Source organism: Salmo salar, chromosome ssa09 (genome assembly GCF_905237065.1).
Source record: "Salmo salar chromosome ssa09, Ssal_v3.1, whole genome shotgun sequence".
Taxonomy (NCBI): Eukaryota; Metazoa; Chordata; class Actinopteri; order Salmoniformes; family Salmonidae; genus Salmo; species Salmo salar.
The window spans coordinates 61,416,337-61,433,960 of record NC_059450.1 but is presented as its reverse complement, the minus strand read 5'-3'; the positions used below and the strand labels follow the sequence as shown (position 1 = coordinate 61,433,960).

The 17,624-nt window shown below is 45.8% G+C and overlaps 1 protein-coding gene across 9 annotated transcripts in view; it reads left to right on the top strand.

The window, feature by feature from the left end:
• LOC106611581 (teneurin-3) overlaps positions 1-17,624 on the top strand; it is a 228,084-nt gene that overhangs the window by 190,866 nt on the left and 19,594 nt on the right. For all 9 annotated transcript variants that reach the window (XM_014211945.2, XM_014211947.2, XM_014211944.2 and 6 more), the window contains 3 exons: positions 1,552-1,706; positions 3,453-4,336; positions 4,730-4,905. In XM_014211945.2, coding sequence (XP_014067420.2) covers positions 1,552-1,706; positions 3,453-4,336; positions 4,730-4,905 — 1,215 coding nt within the window. The remainder of the gene's footprint in view (positions 1-1,551; positions 1,707-3,452; positions 4,337-4,729; positions 4,906-17,624) is intronic.

Below are 17,624 nucleotides of genomic sequence, written 5' to 3'. Positions count from 1 at the left end.
CTGCAGGCTTTTGGTCCAGCCCTGAAGTAACACATTTCATTAGAACATACAGTAATTAGCTGAATTGGATGTGTTACTGCAGGGCTGAAATGAAATCCTGCAAGCCTTTCAAGAGATTGGTGGTTCACAGCACAAATGTTTTAGAAGTAATGTGTTAATATATTCTATTTAGGTAGCACTTTTCACGAGGTCAGAAAATGCTTATATAAGGGTAACTGGCATCATTCACTGTACATGTGTACTGTAGTACCAACCTAGGCGTAGTATGGCAGCCATATTGTGTCTAAAAACTCACCACCGTCTGAATATTCTCAAGTTAAGAAGTCATGGATTATTAGTTTGTCTGGTGTGTGCCAGCCCCCCCCCCCCCCCAATGTCCCTGCTTAAACTGCATTTAAAATAGTGGGTTTGAATGAAAGGAAGCTGGGAGGGAGTGAATCTAACTATGGAGATGGAGGAGGTAGAGGCTAGGGGAAAGAGACAGCAGATGGCTGGAGTTTTCTTCCTGAGACGTTTGCTGAAATATGCTCAAATGTGGCACTCTTCATCTGTCTGAATTTTCCCCAGAGTGTCAAATAGCCGGCTCTCCCAGAATGCTCTCTCGGCTCTTTAATGTTTCAGGACCCAGGCAAGCTTTGGGCAGATCTAGCCAAAGGTCAAACCAAATGACTCCCCTCTAACCACTTGATTCCATTTTTTTTACAGCTTTATTTAGAAGCTATTAAATGTGTCAGAATATATACCATATGCAGAATATATACCAATTTCTCACCTCTTGTGATGAACTTTAATCACTATTTTGAGTTTAAAAACCGCCACAGTGTGTGTTTACACCAGCATTTATAGCGCTGATTGAAAAAAGAAATGGAAATCTATGTGAGGTTTAATTGAAATCCTGTAGTCTCTGGTCTCTATTAGGAGCGCACAGTGACATGAAAAGATGTGGAGTGTGCCACGGTTGCTAATGTATTTTCCCTATGTGGGACAAACGTCTATGGCAAGTACTCTCTCTTTGCACTAAAACCCTCAGCCGACAATCAATCAGTCGTGCAATTTTGCCTGCCGTCGTAACCATGGCAACTGCCTGTCGCTCACCCGTTTCGTCTAAAATTGACCAAATTCGTCATTTCCCCCCGCCTACCCATTTCACAGATAGAGTGAAGATGGTTGATGATTGCTGGGTGTCCGAGCTGCAATTTTAGGTGAAGAAGCCACACTCATTGACACTTCACCTCTGAGTTCTGTTATTGGAGGTGGGATATGGCGAGACACGTGCGCCCGGCGCACATACAGCAGGGACACAGCCTTTCCTACTTTACCCTGAGAAATTATTCAATAGCAGGAAAGCAGGTGGTTTAATTATTGAAGGATGTGCTTTTTGCAGTGACCTGAATAGTGGGAAGCCAAACTCGACACATGTATCTGTTGTGTTCGTTCCACAGAGTCATGCAAGCAGAGAAAACCGAACATCTCCCATGTCTGACACGTCTATCTATCTGTTATCACTTATGCATTTATTTTATTCCCCTCTTCCCCCTTTTCTCTCGACAGGTATTGCTGTGGACAAGAATGGACTGATATACTTTGTGGACGGCACCACGATCCGGAGAGTTGACCAAAACGGCATCATATCCACCCTCCTGGGCTCCAACGACCTCACGTCGGCACGCCCCCTTACCTGTGACATCAGCATGGAAATCAATCAGGTGGCTGTCAGAGTACCAGTCATGCCTCCCTCAAGCCTGTTCTGTCCTCAAGTCAGGTCCCATAGGGCTAACCTCACAGCGCCACCCTGTGGTACTCTTCTTGCCAATCTATGAGTCATTCAGTCTTTGGAGTGCTACATAATGCAGTCCCTCCAGTATTCTGCGATCGCAATTTGTTTAGCAAAATCAACAATTCCCTGCATATTATTTGAGGGCTCGCAAATTTGACCAATCATTGTACTACTACTGCATACAACAGTTATCTCTGCAGTATTAGTGTATAAAAGTGTCTGATAAATGCACTACAAAAAGAGAGCTCGCAATTTTAACCAATCACTGCACTTTTACCTCATAAAATGGTTCAATCAAGCCACATGTCGACAAACCTTTTCCCACATCAGCGCATTTTCATGGCAATTTGGACAAAATGATTGTGTATTGCCATACATAATGTTAGAATTGTCGCAGCAAAATCAAGCATTTTTCCCTGCAACACTCACAAAAACTGATAATGAAAGTACTTACATAGTTAAATAATATGCTTTTGGATATGGTTATTTCAGTGGAAGGAAAGTCATTAGGTGGCATTATATTTTTGTTTAAAAGACCCCTATGAACTCTCAAGTTGCCGAGGCTTATTGTTGGGTATCTAGAGCAGTGTGTCCCCGTCTGTTCCTCAGGGACCCACAGGACTGCATATTTATGTTTCAGCACACTAGCACATCCGATCCATACAGTCAAATAATCACCAAGCTCTTGATTAGTTGAATCAGGTGTGATGGAAGTTTGTGTAGTCAGCAGCTGAATTCTTTTTTTTTGGGGGGGGGGGTCATTCCTACCAAACAGCATGACATTTCAACGCTTTTCTATCTAACAACTTTCCACGTCTCTAAAAATCTGCCCTTAACAGCATGAACATAGTGTCTTGTCAAAAGACACAACGTTACCGCCTTATGAGGGCAAAACACTTACTCAATATAACTTTGGCTCTCCTCTTAAACATTTATATCCATCTCTACGCTATCCCCTTCCATTACATATGACCTCTGATGTGATGCAAATGAATAATGAAGAAAAGAAAAACGAAGAAAAGCTTTTATCATATTAAAATGGAATGGCGGGCCTCCATTACACACCATATATTTAGGGTCTCCGGAGGGGACGTTTCAGGAGTGGATTGGTGTGGAGAGTCAAACTCATCTTGGATTGGGGTCCCTTACCTCTGCCCTTTACTCCAAGGGGACATACCAGAGAATAGTTCCATGTCTGCTATTAGTACACTAAGGGAGGCTTGAAACCACCAGGCAGACAAGAATTAAACATGTCTCAAGTTAATTAAGATAGTTCGATGTTACAACGCAACACCGATATCTTTTTGGCTATACTATAGTAACCTGAGGCATATTGTCCCATAAGAAGGCAGACTGGCAGGCTTAATGAATGGCACTGAGACAGACAGTAATGAGTTGTGTGCAGCCTTGAGGGCAAAATGCCCTGTTATTAATCACTGTCTGGAAAGGATGATTAAGTATGTGTTTTCCCACAGTTTTTGACAATACTGATGTCACCCTGAAATATTTAGGAGATGGGACAATGTTGACAATGTCACATTGATGATGTGTACACCGACATGATCATACAATGTAATTTCTGTAGACAGGGATATCTCAATACCACATATCTGAGAGAAAGTAATGTCTTAATGCCACATCTCTGTGGTGCCTATAACAATGTCCCTATCTGCAGGTGCTCCTGGAGTGGCCCACTGACCTAGCGGTCAGCCCCATGGATAACTCCCTGTACATCCTGGACAACAATGTGGTCCTACGAATCACTGAGAACGGCCAGGTCAGCATTGCAGCGGGCCGGCCCATCCACTGCCCGTTGGCCGGGATGGACCGCGGGGCAGCCAGAGGTCAAAGGGCAGCGCTGACGCCCCTGGAGTCCGCCGTTGCCATCGCCGTGTCCTACTACGGTGCCATCTACGTCGCCGAAACCGACGAACGGAAGCTTAGCCGAATCCGAACGATATCCGTCGACGGTGAAATAACCCATCTGGCAGGGTCGCCCTCTGACTGTGATTGTAAGAACGACGTCAACTGTGACTGTTACCAGACCGGCGAGGGCTACGCTAAAGACGCTCGTCTCAACGTCCCATCCTCTCTGGTTGTGGCGCCTGATGGCACCCTGTACGTGGCAGACCTGGGCAACATCCGTATCCGGGCTGTCAGTAGGAACGGGCCAGTGTTGACCTCTAACACCAACACCTTTGAGGTGGCGTCGCCTGATGCCCAGGAAGTGTATGTCTTTGACGCCAATGGTACCCACCAACACACCTCCAGCCTCCTGACGGGTGACTTTAAGTATACTTTCAGCTACAGCATCGAGAACGACGTTACCGCTGTGACTGATAGCAACGGGAACACCCTGAGGATCCGCCGAGACCCCAACCGCATGCCCGTGCGCATAGTCGCCCCGGACAACCAGGTCATCTGGCTGATCATGGGAACCAACGGTGGGCTAAAGACCTTGACGGCTCAGGGCCAGGAACTGGTGCTACTCACCTACCATGGTAACACTGGCCTGCTGGCTACCAAGACCTCTGAAATTGGCTGGACCACATTTTACGAGTGAGTATACAGAAGTAGGAGGGACTGATTTCTACATTGGCAGAGTAGACCTTCACTTTTTAGGGTGATGAGAGCCTGACTCGATAAATACTTGATCATAAGGTAAGCTAATCAGTTGCTGCTTTGCACTTAAAATGAATGTATATTCATGTTTTAATTTGGTGGCAGTCAGTGACTTCCTTCACAATGACACACACTTTGAAGTTTGCCTACAGTGTCATATTTTGATCCTTTTAAAGGTTATTCTACCAAGTTATGTGAAAAGAGACCGTGTGGTGACTGTGTGTGATGTTGTTGCCTAGATACTCTCGACAAAATGACACCATGCTTCGATGCAAGAATTCATGAATCACAATGATCACCTTTACATAAACTTCTCCCTCTATCTTTCAGGTATGACAGCGAAGGCAGGATAATGAACGTGACATTCCCCACGGGAACAGTGAAAAACCTGTACACCGAAATCGACAGGGCCTTGACCGTGGACATTGAGAGCTCCTTGACTGAAGAGGAAATTAGTATTACCACCAATACCTCCACCATCCGTGCCTTCTATACACTGGCTCAGGGTAAAGGCGTCCCCATTCTTCCCAGCCAAAACAGTTTGGTAGAGTTTGTGCATATCAGTGGCGGTCGATGCCATTTAAGATTAGGGAGGACAATGTTGTTTTTATGAGCATGGCATTAATTGTATTACAGCATATTGGATGACTGTCATTCATATTCTATTCACCCAGCTCAATGTAACATCGGTAGTTTTAGGCTAATACATGATACTCTAATTGTCCCTATACCCACCATGAGATTGCAACAATCTAGCCTACGATTAAAAGTTTACAACGTAGGTGCACAGGTCGAGAGAAAAACTTAAGTAACCAAGATGACAGACAGTGACACATTCAATACTGCCTTGCACACTTTTGCCTTATCTAGGGTGTAATCATTAGTCCAGACAGTTGCAGACCAGAGTTTCTATTAGACAAATTCAGGTATGTTAATCACCGTTTCGTTCCGTTTGCTTCCAGTTAAGAAATGTTTATCAGTAGAATTGGCGGAATGAATACACCCCTGATCATCCGCAAACACAGTTCACTTTCATAGCAGCCACATAAAAACATCATGATTACTTTGCTCGTTGTATAACTCATTGTTGCATCTACGCGCTCTCCTCCTCTCACGTTTTCCCTTAAACTATCTAGCTGCATTTGCTAGCTAAGTAAGTGGAAAAAAATACAATGAAATATAGCTAGCTCTCTCTCATTTGCTGCTCCTTAATTTTTTAAGAAAATAATTGTTCAAAACTGTTCAGCTATTGTCTTTCTCTCTCTCTTTCAGTCAGCTACTCACCACATTTTATGCACTGCAGTGCTAGCTAGCTGTAACTTATGCTTTCAGTAACGTACGCTAACCCCATTCCGTACAAATGTGCGCAACCGCGACATTCAAACGAGGCTGTAAAGAAAACTAATGGGACTGTAGGGACTGTGTTGACAGCAACACGCATAAAGCAACTAATTCTGTCTTACAGCCTCTCTCCACCAGGTGTAGCACTTCTCTCACCATTTATAAACAAGAAAGGGACAGGGATGGGGTAAGAGGGGATACCAAGTAATTTTTTGCGTCATCACTGCCAGCTATCAATGACTCAAAAGCCGCTGTTTACTTCTGAAGATCACTTTAGCACCGCCCTAAAAACCCGATTCAAATTCGACACAAGCCTTCAAATAGGTATGTAATGACACATTATATAAACTCTTTATAGTGTTTTATTTACATTTTAGAGGCGATAAGGTGATAAGTTGGACAGATCGAGTGAAAAAAAGCAATTTCCCCACACGACATCTCTCCTTCTCACTATCACGCAATAGGTTTCACTTCCCTCCTTGCCATTTTTCAAAAGACCCGACGAAGCTCATTGCCTTCTTGAATCATGCAGAGATGGGTATCATGAAGGTCTCGTCATTGATTTTGTTGGAAAGGGGAGAAATTGTGCTTTACAATGGTATTGATATTACAGTTGATCTGGAAGTATTACGTTTTTTGGGCACTAAAATAAGGCCAATTGTACGGACCAGCGCGATGTACAAAAGTGAGTTAGTTTAATTTACTAGATTCGTTCTCTGATTTTTTGGATTGGGTGGACAACATGTCAGTTCATGCTGCAAGAGCTCAAGTTGTCATGATTACTGTGTTAGTGTCACGGTTGTCGTCGGTGAAGGAGGACCAATACGCAGCAGGTACGTGTATGCTCATCTTGATTTTTATTAACTACAAAAATGAACATACAAAATAACAAAACGAAACGAACGAACAACTACAAACAGTCTGGTAAAGCATACGGCTTACACACAGAACAATCACCCACAAATAACACATACAAACACACCCTAATATATGGGACTCTCAATCAAAGGCAGATAGACAACACCTGCCTTCAACTGAGAGTCCCAACCCCAATCAACCAAACATAGAAACACACACACTAGACTAACCATAGAATTAACTAAACATAAACCAAAACCCGGAAATACTAAATCAAACACCCTTTACACAAACACACCACCCCGAACCACAAAACAAATACCCCCTGCCACGCCCTGACCAAACTACAAAACAATTAACCTTATATACTGGCCAGGACGTGACAGTACCCCCCCTTTAAAGGTGCTACCCCAGAAGCACCTTAACAAAAAATAACCCCAAGCAACACCAACAAAAAGTCCCCTTTTCTAAAGGGAGGGAAGGGAGGGTGGCTGCCGTCAACGACGGCACTGTGCGACACCCCCCCTCCCCAACCCACCTATTTCTGGAGGTGGCTCTGGTTCCGGCCGTTCCAGGCTGTCGGGCCACTCTGGCATCGCCGAGGGGCAGTCGGGCCAGTCTGGCATCGCCGGGGGGCAGTCTGGCAGTTCGGGACAGTCTGGGCAGTCTGGCAGTTCGGGACAGTCTGGGCAGTCTGGCAGTTCGGGACAGTCTGGGCAGTCTGGCAGTTCGGGACAGTCTGGGCAGTCTGGCAGTTCGGGACAGTCTGGGCAGTCTGGCAATTCGGGACAGTCTGGGCAGTCTGGCAATTCGGGACAGTCTGGGCAGTCTGGCAATTCGGGACAGTCTGGGCAGTCTGGCAATTCGGGACAGTCTGGCCACTCGGGCCGCTCCGGCAGTTCAGGGCAGTCTGGCCGCTCCGGCAGTTCAGGGCAGTCTGGCCGCTCCGGCAGTTCAGGGCAGTCTGGCCGCTCCGGCAGTTCAGGGCAGTCTGGCCGCTCCGGCAGTTCAGGGCCGTCTGGCCGCTCCGGCAGTTCAGGGCCGTCTGGCCGCTCCGGCAGTTCAGGGCCGTCTGGCCGCTCCGGCAGTTCAGGGCAGTCTGGCCGCTCCGGCAGTTCAGGGCAGTCTGGCCGCTCCGGCAGTTCAGGGCAGTCTGGCCGCTCCGGCAGTTCAGCGCAGTCTGGCCACTCCGGCAGTTCAGCGCAGTCTGGCCACTCCGGCAGTTCAGCGCAGTCTGGCCACTCCGGCAGTTCAGCGCAGTCTGGCCACTCCGGCAGTTCAGCGCAGTCTGGCCACTCCGGCAGTTCAGCGCAGTCTGGCCACTCCGGCAGTTCAGCGCAGTCTGGCCACTCCGGCAGTTCAGCGCAGTCTGACCTCTCTGGCGACTGTTGACTGGCGGGCAGCTCTGGCGACTGTTGACTGGCGGGCAGCTCTGGCGACTGTTGACTGGCGGGCAGCTCTGACGATGACTGTTGACTGGCGGGCAGCTCTGACGATGACTGTTGACTGGCGGGCAGCTCTGACGATGACTGTTGACTGGCGGGCAGCTCTGACGATGACTGTTGACTGGCGGGCAGCTCTGACGATGACTGTTGACTGGCGGGCAGCTCTGACGATGACTGTTGACTGGCGGGCAGCTCTGACGATGACTGTTGACTGGCGGGCAGCTCTGATGTAGACTGTTGACTGGCGGGCAGCTCTGATGAAGACTGTTGACTGGCGGGCAGCTCTGATGAAGACTGTTGACTGGCGGGCTGACGCACTATAATCCTGGTGCGTGGTGCTGGTACCGGATATACCAGCTTATGAACACGCACCTCCAGGCTAGTGCGGGGAGCGGGAACAGGACGAGTCGGACTGGGTGGACGCACTTCCGGGTCCGCACGAGAGACAGGAGCTGGAAACCCAGGGCTATGGAGGCGCACAGCCGGTCTAGATCTTACCTCCTGCACAACCCGCCTTGGCTGGATGGAACTAGTAGCCCTGTACGAGCGGGGTGCTCGTACAGGGCAGACTGGGCTGTGCAGGGGCCTGATGGTAGCCGTGCGTAGAGTGGGAGTTGGGTAGCCTGGTCCTCGGAGGCGTACCGGCGACCAGATGCGCTGCGCAGGCATTCTCCTACCAGGCTGGATGCCCGCCCTAGCACGGCACCTGCGAGGGGCTGGAATAACTCGCACCGGACTGTGCGTGCGTATGGGTGAGATAGTGCGCTTCTCAGCGAAACATAGCGCTCTCCACCCCATACGCTCCTCCATATAACCACGGGTAGCTGGCTTCCGGCTCTTCTTACGCCTAGCCAAACTACCCGTGTGCCCCCCCCAAAAAAATTCTTGGGGGTGCCTCTCGTGCTTCATCAGCGCGTCCACTCTGGCCTCGTACCACCGCCTCTCTGCCTTGGCTGCCTCAATTTCCCACTGCGGGCGGCGATAATCCCCAGCCTGATGCCAGGGTCCGGCCCCGTCCAGAACTTCCTCCCAAGTCCACTTCTCCTGCCAGTCCAACTCGAACTCCGTCTGCTCCTTCCTCTGCTGCTTGGTCCTTTGGTGGTGGGTGATTCTGTCACGGTTGTCGTCGGTGAAGGAGGACCAATACGCAGCAGGTACGTGTATGCTCATCTTGATTTTTATTAACTACAAAAATGAACATACAAAATAACAAAACGAAACGAACGAACAACTACAAACAGTCTGGTAAAGCATACGGCTTACACACAGAACAATCACCCACAAATAACACATACAAACACACCCTAATATATGGGACTCTCAATCAAAGGCAGATAGACAACACCTGCCTTCAACTGAGAGTCCCAACCCCAATCAACCAAACATAGAAACACACACACTAGACTAACCATAGAATTAACTAAACATAAACCAAAACCCGGAAATACTAAATCAAACACCCTTTACACAAACACACCACCCCGAACCACATAAAACAAATACCCCCTGCCACGCCCTGACCAAACTACAAAACAATTAACCTTATATAATGGCCAGGACGTGACAGTTAGTCTATGGAAGGGGGTGAGAACCATGAACCTCCTAGGCTTTGTATTTAAGTCAATGTACCCAGAGGAGGACAGGATGGTCTTCCCATTCCTCCTCTGAATAGCCTCCATCTTATGACAACATTTTGTGAAGTTTTTGTTCATTTTGGACTACAGTGAGGGTTTTTCAGATGTTCAGGCACACAACATTTTTTTGGAGGCAAGCCGAAGTCTACACCCCACTGACGGTGATTGGTCAACAGAAGGGATTCTTCAATAAAGTATTTGTTGTCGTTCAACAAGAGATTACTCATTTTTTAGCAAATTTTTTCATTGAGAAATACTGCACCAAACATTAGTTAGATGTAAAATTCCTCAACTAAGATTTCTTCTACATAAACGTCAAAAGTAATGCTATATTTATTGAGTTAGATTAGATCCCATCTGGAAAGCAGGAATACATACAGTTGAAGTAGGCTGTTTACATACGCTTAGATTGGAGTCATTAAAACTGGTTTTTCAACAACTCCACACATTTTTTCTTAACAAACTAAAGTTTTGTCAAGTCGGTTAGGACATCTACTTTGTGCATGAAACAAGTAATTTTTCAAAAAAAATTTACAGATTATTTCACTTATAATTCACTGTATCACAATTCCAGTGGGTCAGAAGTTTACATACACTAAGTTGACTGTGCCTTTAAACAGCTTGGAAAATTCCAGAAAATTATGTCAGGGCTTTAGAAGCTTCTGATAGGCCAGTTTACATAATTTGAGTCAATTGGAGGTGTGCCTGTGGATGTATTTCAAGGCCTACCTTCAAACTCAGTGCCTCTTTGCTTGGCCTCATGGGAAAATCAAAAGAAATCAGCCAAGACCTCAGAAAATAAAGTCTGGTTCATCCTTGGGAGCAATTTCCAAACGCCTGAAGGTACCACGTTCATCTGTACAAAAAATAGTACACAAGTATAACGCCATGGGACCACGCAGCCATCATACAGCTCAGGGAGGAGACGCGTTCTGTCTCCTAGAGAAGTGCAAATCAATCCCAGAACAACAGCAAAGGACCTTGTGAAGATGCTGGAGGAAACAGGTATCTATATCCACAGTAAAACGAGTCCTATATCGACATAACCTGAAAGGCCGCCCAGCCAGGAAGAAGCCACTGCTCCAGAACCGCCATAAAAAAAGCCAAACTACGGTTTGCAACTGCACATGGGGACAAAGTTCATACTTTTTGGAGAAATGTTGTCTAGTCTGATGAAACAAAAATAGAACTGTTTGGTCATAATGACCATTGTTATGTTTGGAGGAAAAAGGGGGAGGCTTGCAAGCCGAAGAACACCATCCCAACCGTGAAGCATGGGGGTGGCAGCATCATGTTGTGGGGGTGCTTTGCTGCAGGAGGGACTGGTGCACTTCACAAAATAGATGGCATCATGAGGAGGGAAGATTATGTGGATATGTTGAAGCAACATCTCAAGACATCAGTCAGGAAGTTAAAGCTTGGTCGCAAATGGGTCTCCCAAATGGACAATGACCCCAAGAATACTTCCAGAGTTGTGGCAAAATGGCTTAAGGACAACAAAGTCAAGGTATTGAATCAAATCAAATTTATTTTTATATAGCCCTTCGTACATCAGCTGATATTCTCAAAGTGCTGTACAGAAACCCAGCCTAAAACCCCAAACAGCAAGCAAAGCATGTGAAAGAAGCACGGTGGCTAGGAAAAACTCCCTAGGAAAAACTCCCTAGAAAGGCCAAAAACCTAGGAAGAAACCTAGAGAGGAACCAGGCTATGAGGGGTGGCCAGTCCTCTTCTGGCTGTGCAGGGTGGATATTATAACAGAACATGGTCAAGATGTTAAAATGTTCATAAATGACCAGCATGGTCAAATAATAATAATCATAGTAGTTGTCGAGGGTGCAACAAGCACGTCCGGTGAACAGGTCAGGGTTCCATAGCCGCAGGCAGAACAGTTGAAACTGGAGCAGCAGCACGGCCAGGTGGACTGGGGACAGCAAGGAGTCATCATACCAGGTAGTCCTGAGGCATGGTCCTAGGGCTCAGGTCCTCCGAGAGAAAGACAGAAAGAGAGAAAGAGAGAATTAGAGAGAGCATATTTAAATACACACAGGACACCGGATAAGACAAGAGAAATACTCCAGATGTAACAGACTGACCCTAGCCCCCGACACATAAACTACTGCAGCATAAATACTGGAGGCTGAGACAGGAGGGATCAGAAGACACTGTGGCCCCATCCGATGATACCCCGGACAGGGCCAAACAGGCAGGATATAACCCCACCCACTTTGCCAAAGCACAGCCCCCACACCACTAGAGGGATGTCTCCAACCACCAACTTACCGTCCTAAGACAAGGCCGAGTATAGCCCACAACGATCTCCGCCATGGCACAACCCAAGGGGGGGGGGCGCCAACCCAGACAGGAAGACCACGTCAGTGACTCAACCCACTCAAGTGACGCACCCCTCCCATGGACGGCATGGAAGAACACCAGTAGGCCAGTGACTCAGCCCCTGTAAAAGGGTTAGAGGCAGAGAATCCCAGTGGAAAGAGGGGAACCAGCAAGGCAGAGACAGCAAGGGCGGGTCGTTGCTCCAGCCTTTCCGTTCACCTTCACACTCCTGGGCCAGACTATACTTAATCATAGGACCTACTGAAGAGATAAGTCTTCAGTAAAGTTTTAAAGGTTGAGACTGAGTCTGCGTCTCTCACATTGTTAGGCAGACCATTCCATAAAAATGGAGCTCTATAGGAGAAAGCCCTACCTCCAGCCGTTTGCTTAGAAATTCTAGGGACAATTAGGAGGCCTGCGTCTTGTGACCGTAGCGTACGTGTAGGTATGTACGGCAGGACCAAATCGGAAAGATAGGTAGGAGCAAGCCCATGTAATGCTTTGTAGGTTAGCAGTAAAACCTTGAAATCAGCCCTTGCCTTAACAGGAAGCCAGTGTAGGGAGGCTAGCACTGGAGTAATGTGATCAAATTTTTTGGTTCTAGTCAGGATTCTAGCAGCCGTATTTAGCACTAACTGAAGTTTATTTAGTGCTTTATCCGGGTAGCCGGAAAGTAGAGCATTGCAGTAGTCCAGCCTAGAAGTAACAAAAGCATGGATAAATTTTTCTCGCGTCATTTTTGGACAGAAAATTTCTGATATTTGCAATGTTACGTAGATGGAAAAAAGCTGTCCTTGAAACAGTCTTGATATGTTCTTCAAAAGAGAGATCAGGGTCCAGAGTAATGCCGAGGTCCTTCACAGTTTTATTTGAGACGACTGTACAACCATCCAGATTAATTGTCAGATTCAACAGAAGATCTCTTTGTTTCTTGGGACCTAGAACAAGCATCTCTGTTTTGTCCGAGTTTAAAAGTAGAAAGTTTGCAGCCATCCACTTCTTTATGTCTGAAACACAGGCTTCTAGCGAGGGCAATTTTGGGGCTTCACCATGTTTCATTGAAATGTACAGCTGTGTATCGTCCGCATAGCAGTGAAATTTAACATTATGTTTTCGAATGACATCCCCAAGAGGTAAAATATATAGTGAAAACAATAGTGGTCCTAAAACGGAACCTTGAGGAACACCGAAATTTACAATTGATTTGTCAGAGGACAAACCATTCACAGAGACAAACTGATATCTTTCCGACAGATAAGATCTAAACCAGGCCAGAACTTGTCCATGTAGACCAATTTGGGTTTCCAATCTCTCCAAAAGAATGTGGTGATCGATGGTATCAAAAGCGGCACTAAGATCTAGGAGCACGAGGACAGATGCAGAGCCTCGGTCTGACGTCATTAAAAGGTCATTTACCACCTTCACAAGTGCAGTCTCAGTGCTATGATGGGGTCTAAAACCAGACTGAAGCGTTTCGTATACATTGTTTGTCTTCAGGAAGGCAGTGAGTTGCTGTGCAACAGCTTTTTCAAAAATTTTTGAGAGGAATGGAAGATTCGATATAGGCCGATAGTTTTTTATAATTTCTGGATCAAGATTCGGCTTTTTCAAGAGAGGCTTTATTACTGCCACTTTTAGTGAGCTTGGTACACATCCGGTGGATAGAGAGCCGTTTATTATGTTCAACATAGGAGGGCCAAGCACAGGAAGCAGCTCTTTCAGTAGTTTAGTTGTAATAGGGTCCAATATGCAGCTTGAGGGTTTGGAGGCCATGATTATTTTCATCATTGCGTCAAGAGATATAGTACTAAAACACTTTAGTATCTCCCTTGATCCTAGGTCCTGGCAGAGTTGTGTAGACTCAGGACAATGGAGCTTTGGAGGAATACCCAGATTTAAAGAGGAGTCTGTAATTTGCTTTCTAATGATCATGATCTTTTCCTCAAAGAAGTTCATAAATTTATTACTGCTGAAGTGAAAGCCATCCTCCATTTGCGAAGGCTGCTTTTTAGTTAGCTTTGCGACAGTATCAAAAATAAATTTCGGATTGTTCTTATTTTCCTCAATTAAGTTGGAAAAATAGGATGATCGAGCAGCAGTGAGGGCTCTTCAATACTGCACGGTACTGTCTTTCCAAGCTAGTCGGAAGACTTCCAGTTTGGTGTGGCGCCATTTCCGTTCCAATTTTCTGGAAGCTTGCTTCAGAGCTTGTGTATTTTCTGTATACCAGGGAGCTAGTTTCTTATGACAGATGTTTTTAGTTTTTAGGGGTGCAACTGCATCTAGGGTATTGCGCAAGGTTAAATTGAGTTCCTCGGTTAGGTGGTTAACCTCTATGGGCTAGGTGGGACACTAGCGTCCCCCCCGTGGTGCACTCCATCAACAGCAGGTGCATTTCAAGAGCGGCAAATTTGAAACCAAATAAATGTCAAAATTCTAATTTTTCAAACATACAACTATCTTACACCCTTTGAAAGATAAACATCTCCTTAATCTAACCACGTTGTCCGATTTCAAAAAGGTTTTACGGCGAAAGCATAAAGTTAGATTATGTTAGGAGAGTACATTGACAATAGCTGTGTGTAATGTTTTGTCAATTCAAAGACAGGGTCACCAAAACCATAAAACCAGCTAAAATGATGCACTAACCTTTTACAATCTCCATCAGATGACACTCCTAGGACATTATGTTAGACAATGCATGCATTTTTAGTTCTATCAAGTTCATATTTATATCCAAAAACAGCGTTTTACTATGGCATTGATGTTGAGGAAATCGTTTCCCTCCAATAACCGGCAGTCAAGTCAGCACCACAAATTAAATAATTAAAATTAGAAAACATTGGTAAAATATTATATTGTCATTTAAAGAATTATAGATTTACATCTCTTGAACGCAATCAACTTGCCAGATTTAAAAATAACCTTACTGGGAAATCACACTTTGCAATAATCTGAGCACTGCGCCCAGAAAAATACGCGTTGCGATACAGACTAGCCGCCATGTTGGGGAGATCTAAAATCGAAAATACTATGTAAATAATCCATTACCTTTGAATCTCTTCATCAGATGTCACTTCCAGGTATCACAGGTCCATAACGAATGTAGTTTTGTTCAAAAAAGCTCATCATTTATATCCAAAAAGATCTGTGTTGTTAGCACATGATCTAAGCCAGCCGGACTTCTCGTCATGAACGAGGGGAAAAAATATATTTTCGTTCGTTCAAACATGTCAAACGTTGTATAGCATAAATCATTAGGGCCTTTTTTAACCAGAACATGAATAATATTCAAGGTGGACGAATGCATTCTCTTTTAAAACGTATTGGAACGAGGGTACCCAACATGACCTCGCGCGCCAGAGTCTAATCGGCCATCACCGTTCCAAGGCTCTTGTTCGGTCAGATCTCATAGTAGAAGATTCAAAACACTTTGTAAAGGCTGGTGACATCTAGTGGAAGCAATAGGAAGTGCCAAAACATTAATCAGCCCCTGTGTGTTTCAATGGCATAGGCTTAAAGGTAATTCAACACATCAGGGATCCACTTCCTGTCAGAAAATGTCTCAGGGTTTTGCCTGCCAAATGAGTTCTGTTATACTCACAGACACCATTCAAACAGTTTTAGAAACTTTAGGGTGTTTTCTATCCATATATAATAAGTATATGCATATTCTAGTTACTGGGTAGGATTAGTAACCAGATTAAATCGGGTACGTTTTTTTATCCAGCCCGTGAAAATACTGCCCCCTAGCCCCAACAGGTTAACTGATTTTTGTCCTCTGACGTCCTTGGGTAGGCAGAGGCAGTCTGGAAGGGCATCAAGGAATCTTTGGGTTGTCTGAGAATTTATAGCACGACTTTTAATGCTCCTTGGTTGGGGTCTGAGCAGATTATTTGTTGCAATTGCAAACGTAATAAAATGGTGGTCCGATAGTCCAGGATAATGAGGAAAAACATTTAGATCCACAACATTTATTCCATGGGACAAAACTAGGTCCAGAGTATGACTGTGGCAGTGAGTAGGTCCAGAGACATGTTGGACAAAACCCACTGAGTCGATGATGGCTCCGAAAGCCTTTTGGAGTGGGTCTGTGGACTTTTCCATGTGAATGTTAAAGTCACCAAAAATTAGAATATTATCTGCTATGACTACAAGATCCGATAGAAATTCAGGGAACTCAGTGAGGAACACTGCATATGGCCCAGGAGGCCTGTAAACAGTAGCTATAAAAAGTGAGTGAGTAGGCTGCATAGATTTCATGACTAGAAGCTCAAAAGACGAAAACGTCATTGTTTTTTGGGGGGGAAATTGAAATTTGCTATCGTAAATGTTAGCAACACCTCCGCCTTTGCCGGATGCACGGGGGGTGTGGTCACTAGTGTAACCAGGGGGAGAGGCCTCATTTAACACAGTAAATTCATCAGGCTTAAGCCATGTTTCAGTCAGGCCAATCACATCAAGATTATTATCAGTGATTAGTTCATTGACTATAACTGCCTTGGAAGTGAGGGATCTAACATTAAGTAACCCAATTTTGAGATGTGAGGTATCACAATCTCTTTCAATAATGGCAGGAATGGAGGAGGTCTTTATACTAGTGAGATTGCTAAAGTGAACACCGCCATTTTTAATTTTGCCCAACCTAGATCGAGGCACAGACACGGTCTCAATGGGGAAAGCTGAGCTGACTACGCTGACTGTGCTAGTGGCAGACACCACTAAGCTGGCAGGCTGGCTAACAGCCTGCTGCCTGGCCTGCACCCTATTTCATTGTGGAGCTAGAGGAGTTAGAGCCCTGTCTATGTTCGTAGATAAGATGAGAGCACCCCTCCAGCTAGGATGGAGTCCGTCACTCCTCAACAGGCCAGGCTTGGTCCTGTTTGTGGGTGAGTCCCAGAAAGAGGGCCAATTATCTACAAATTCTATCTTTTGGGAGGGGCAGAAAACAGTTTTCAACCAGTGATTGAGTTGTGAGACTCTGCTGTAGAGCTCATCACTCCCCCTAACTGGGAGGGGGCCAGAGACAATTAATCGATGCCGACACATCTTTCTAGCTGATTTACACGCTGAAGCTATGTTGCGCTTGGTGACCTCTGACTGTTTCATCCTAACATCGTTGGTGCCGACGTGGATAACAATATCTCTATACTCTCTACACTCGCCAGTTTTAGCTTTAGCCAGCACCGTCTTTAGATTAGCCTTAACGTCGATATCCCTGCCCCCTGGTAAACAGTGTATGATCCCTGGATGATTAGTTTTAAGTCTAATACTGCGGGTAATGGAGTTGCCAATGACTAGGGTTTTCAATTTGTCAGAGCTAATGGTGGGAGCCGTCGGCGTCTCAGACCCCACAACGGGAGGAGTAGAGACCAGAGAAGTCTCGGCCTCCGACTCCGACTCGCTTAATGGGGAGAACCGGTTGAAAGTTTCTGTCGGCTGAATAAGCGACACCGGTTGAGCATTCCTACAGCATTTCCCTCCAGAAGCCATGAGAAAGATGTCCGGCTGCGGGGACCGTGCGAGGGGGTTTATACTAACGTTACTATCTGTACTTACTGGTGGCACAGACGCTGTTTCATCCTTTCCTACACTGAAATTACCCTTGCCTAA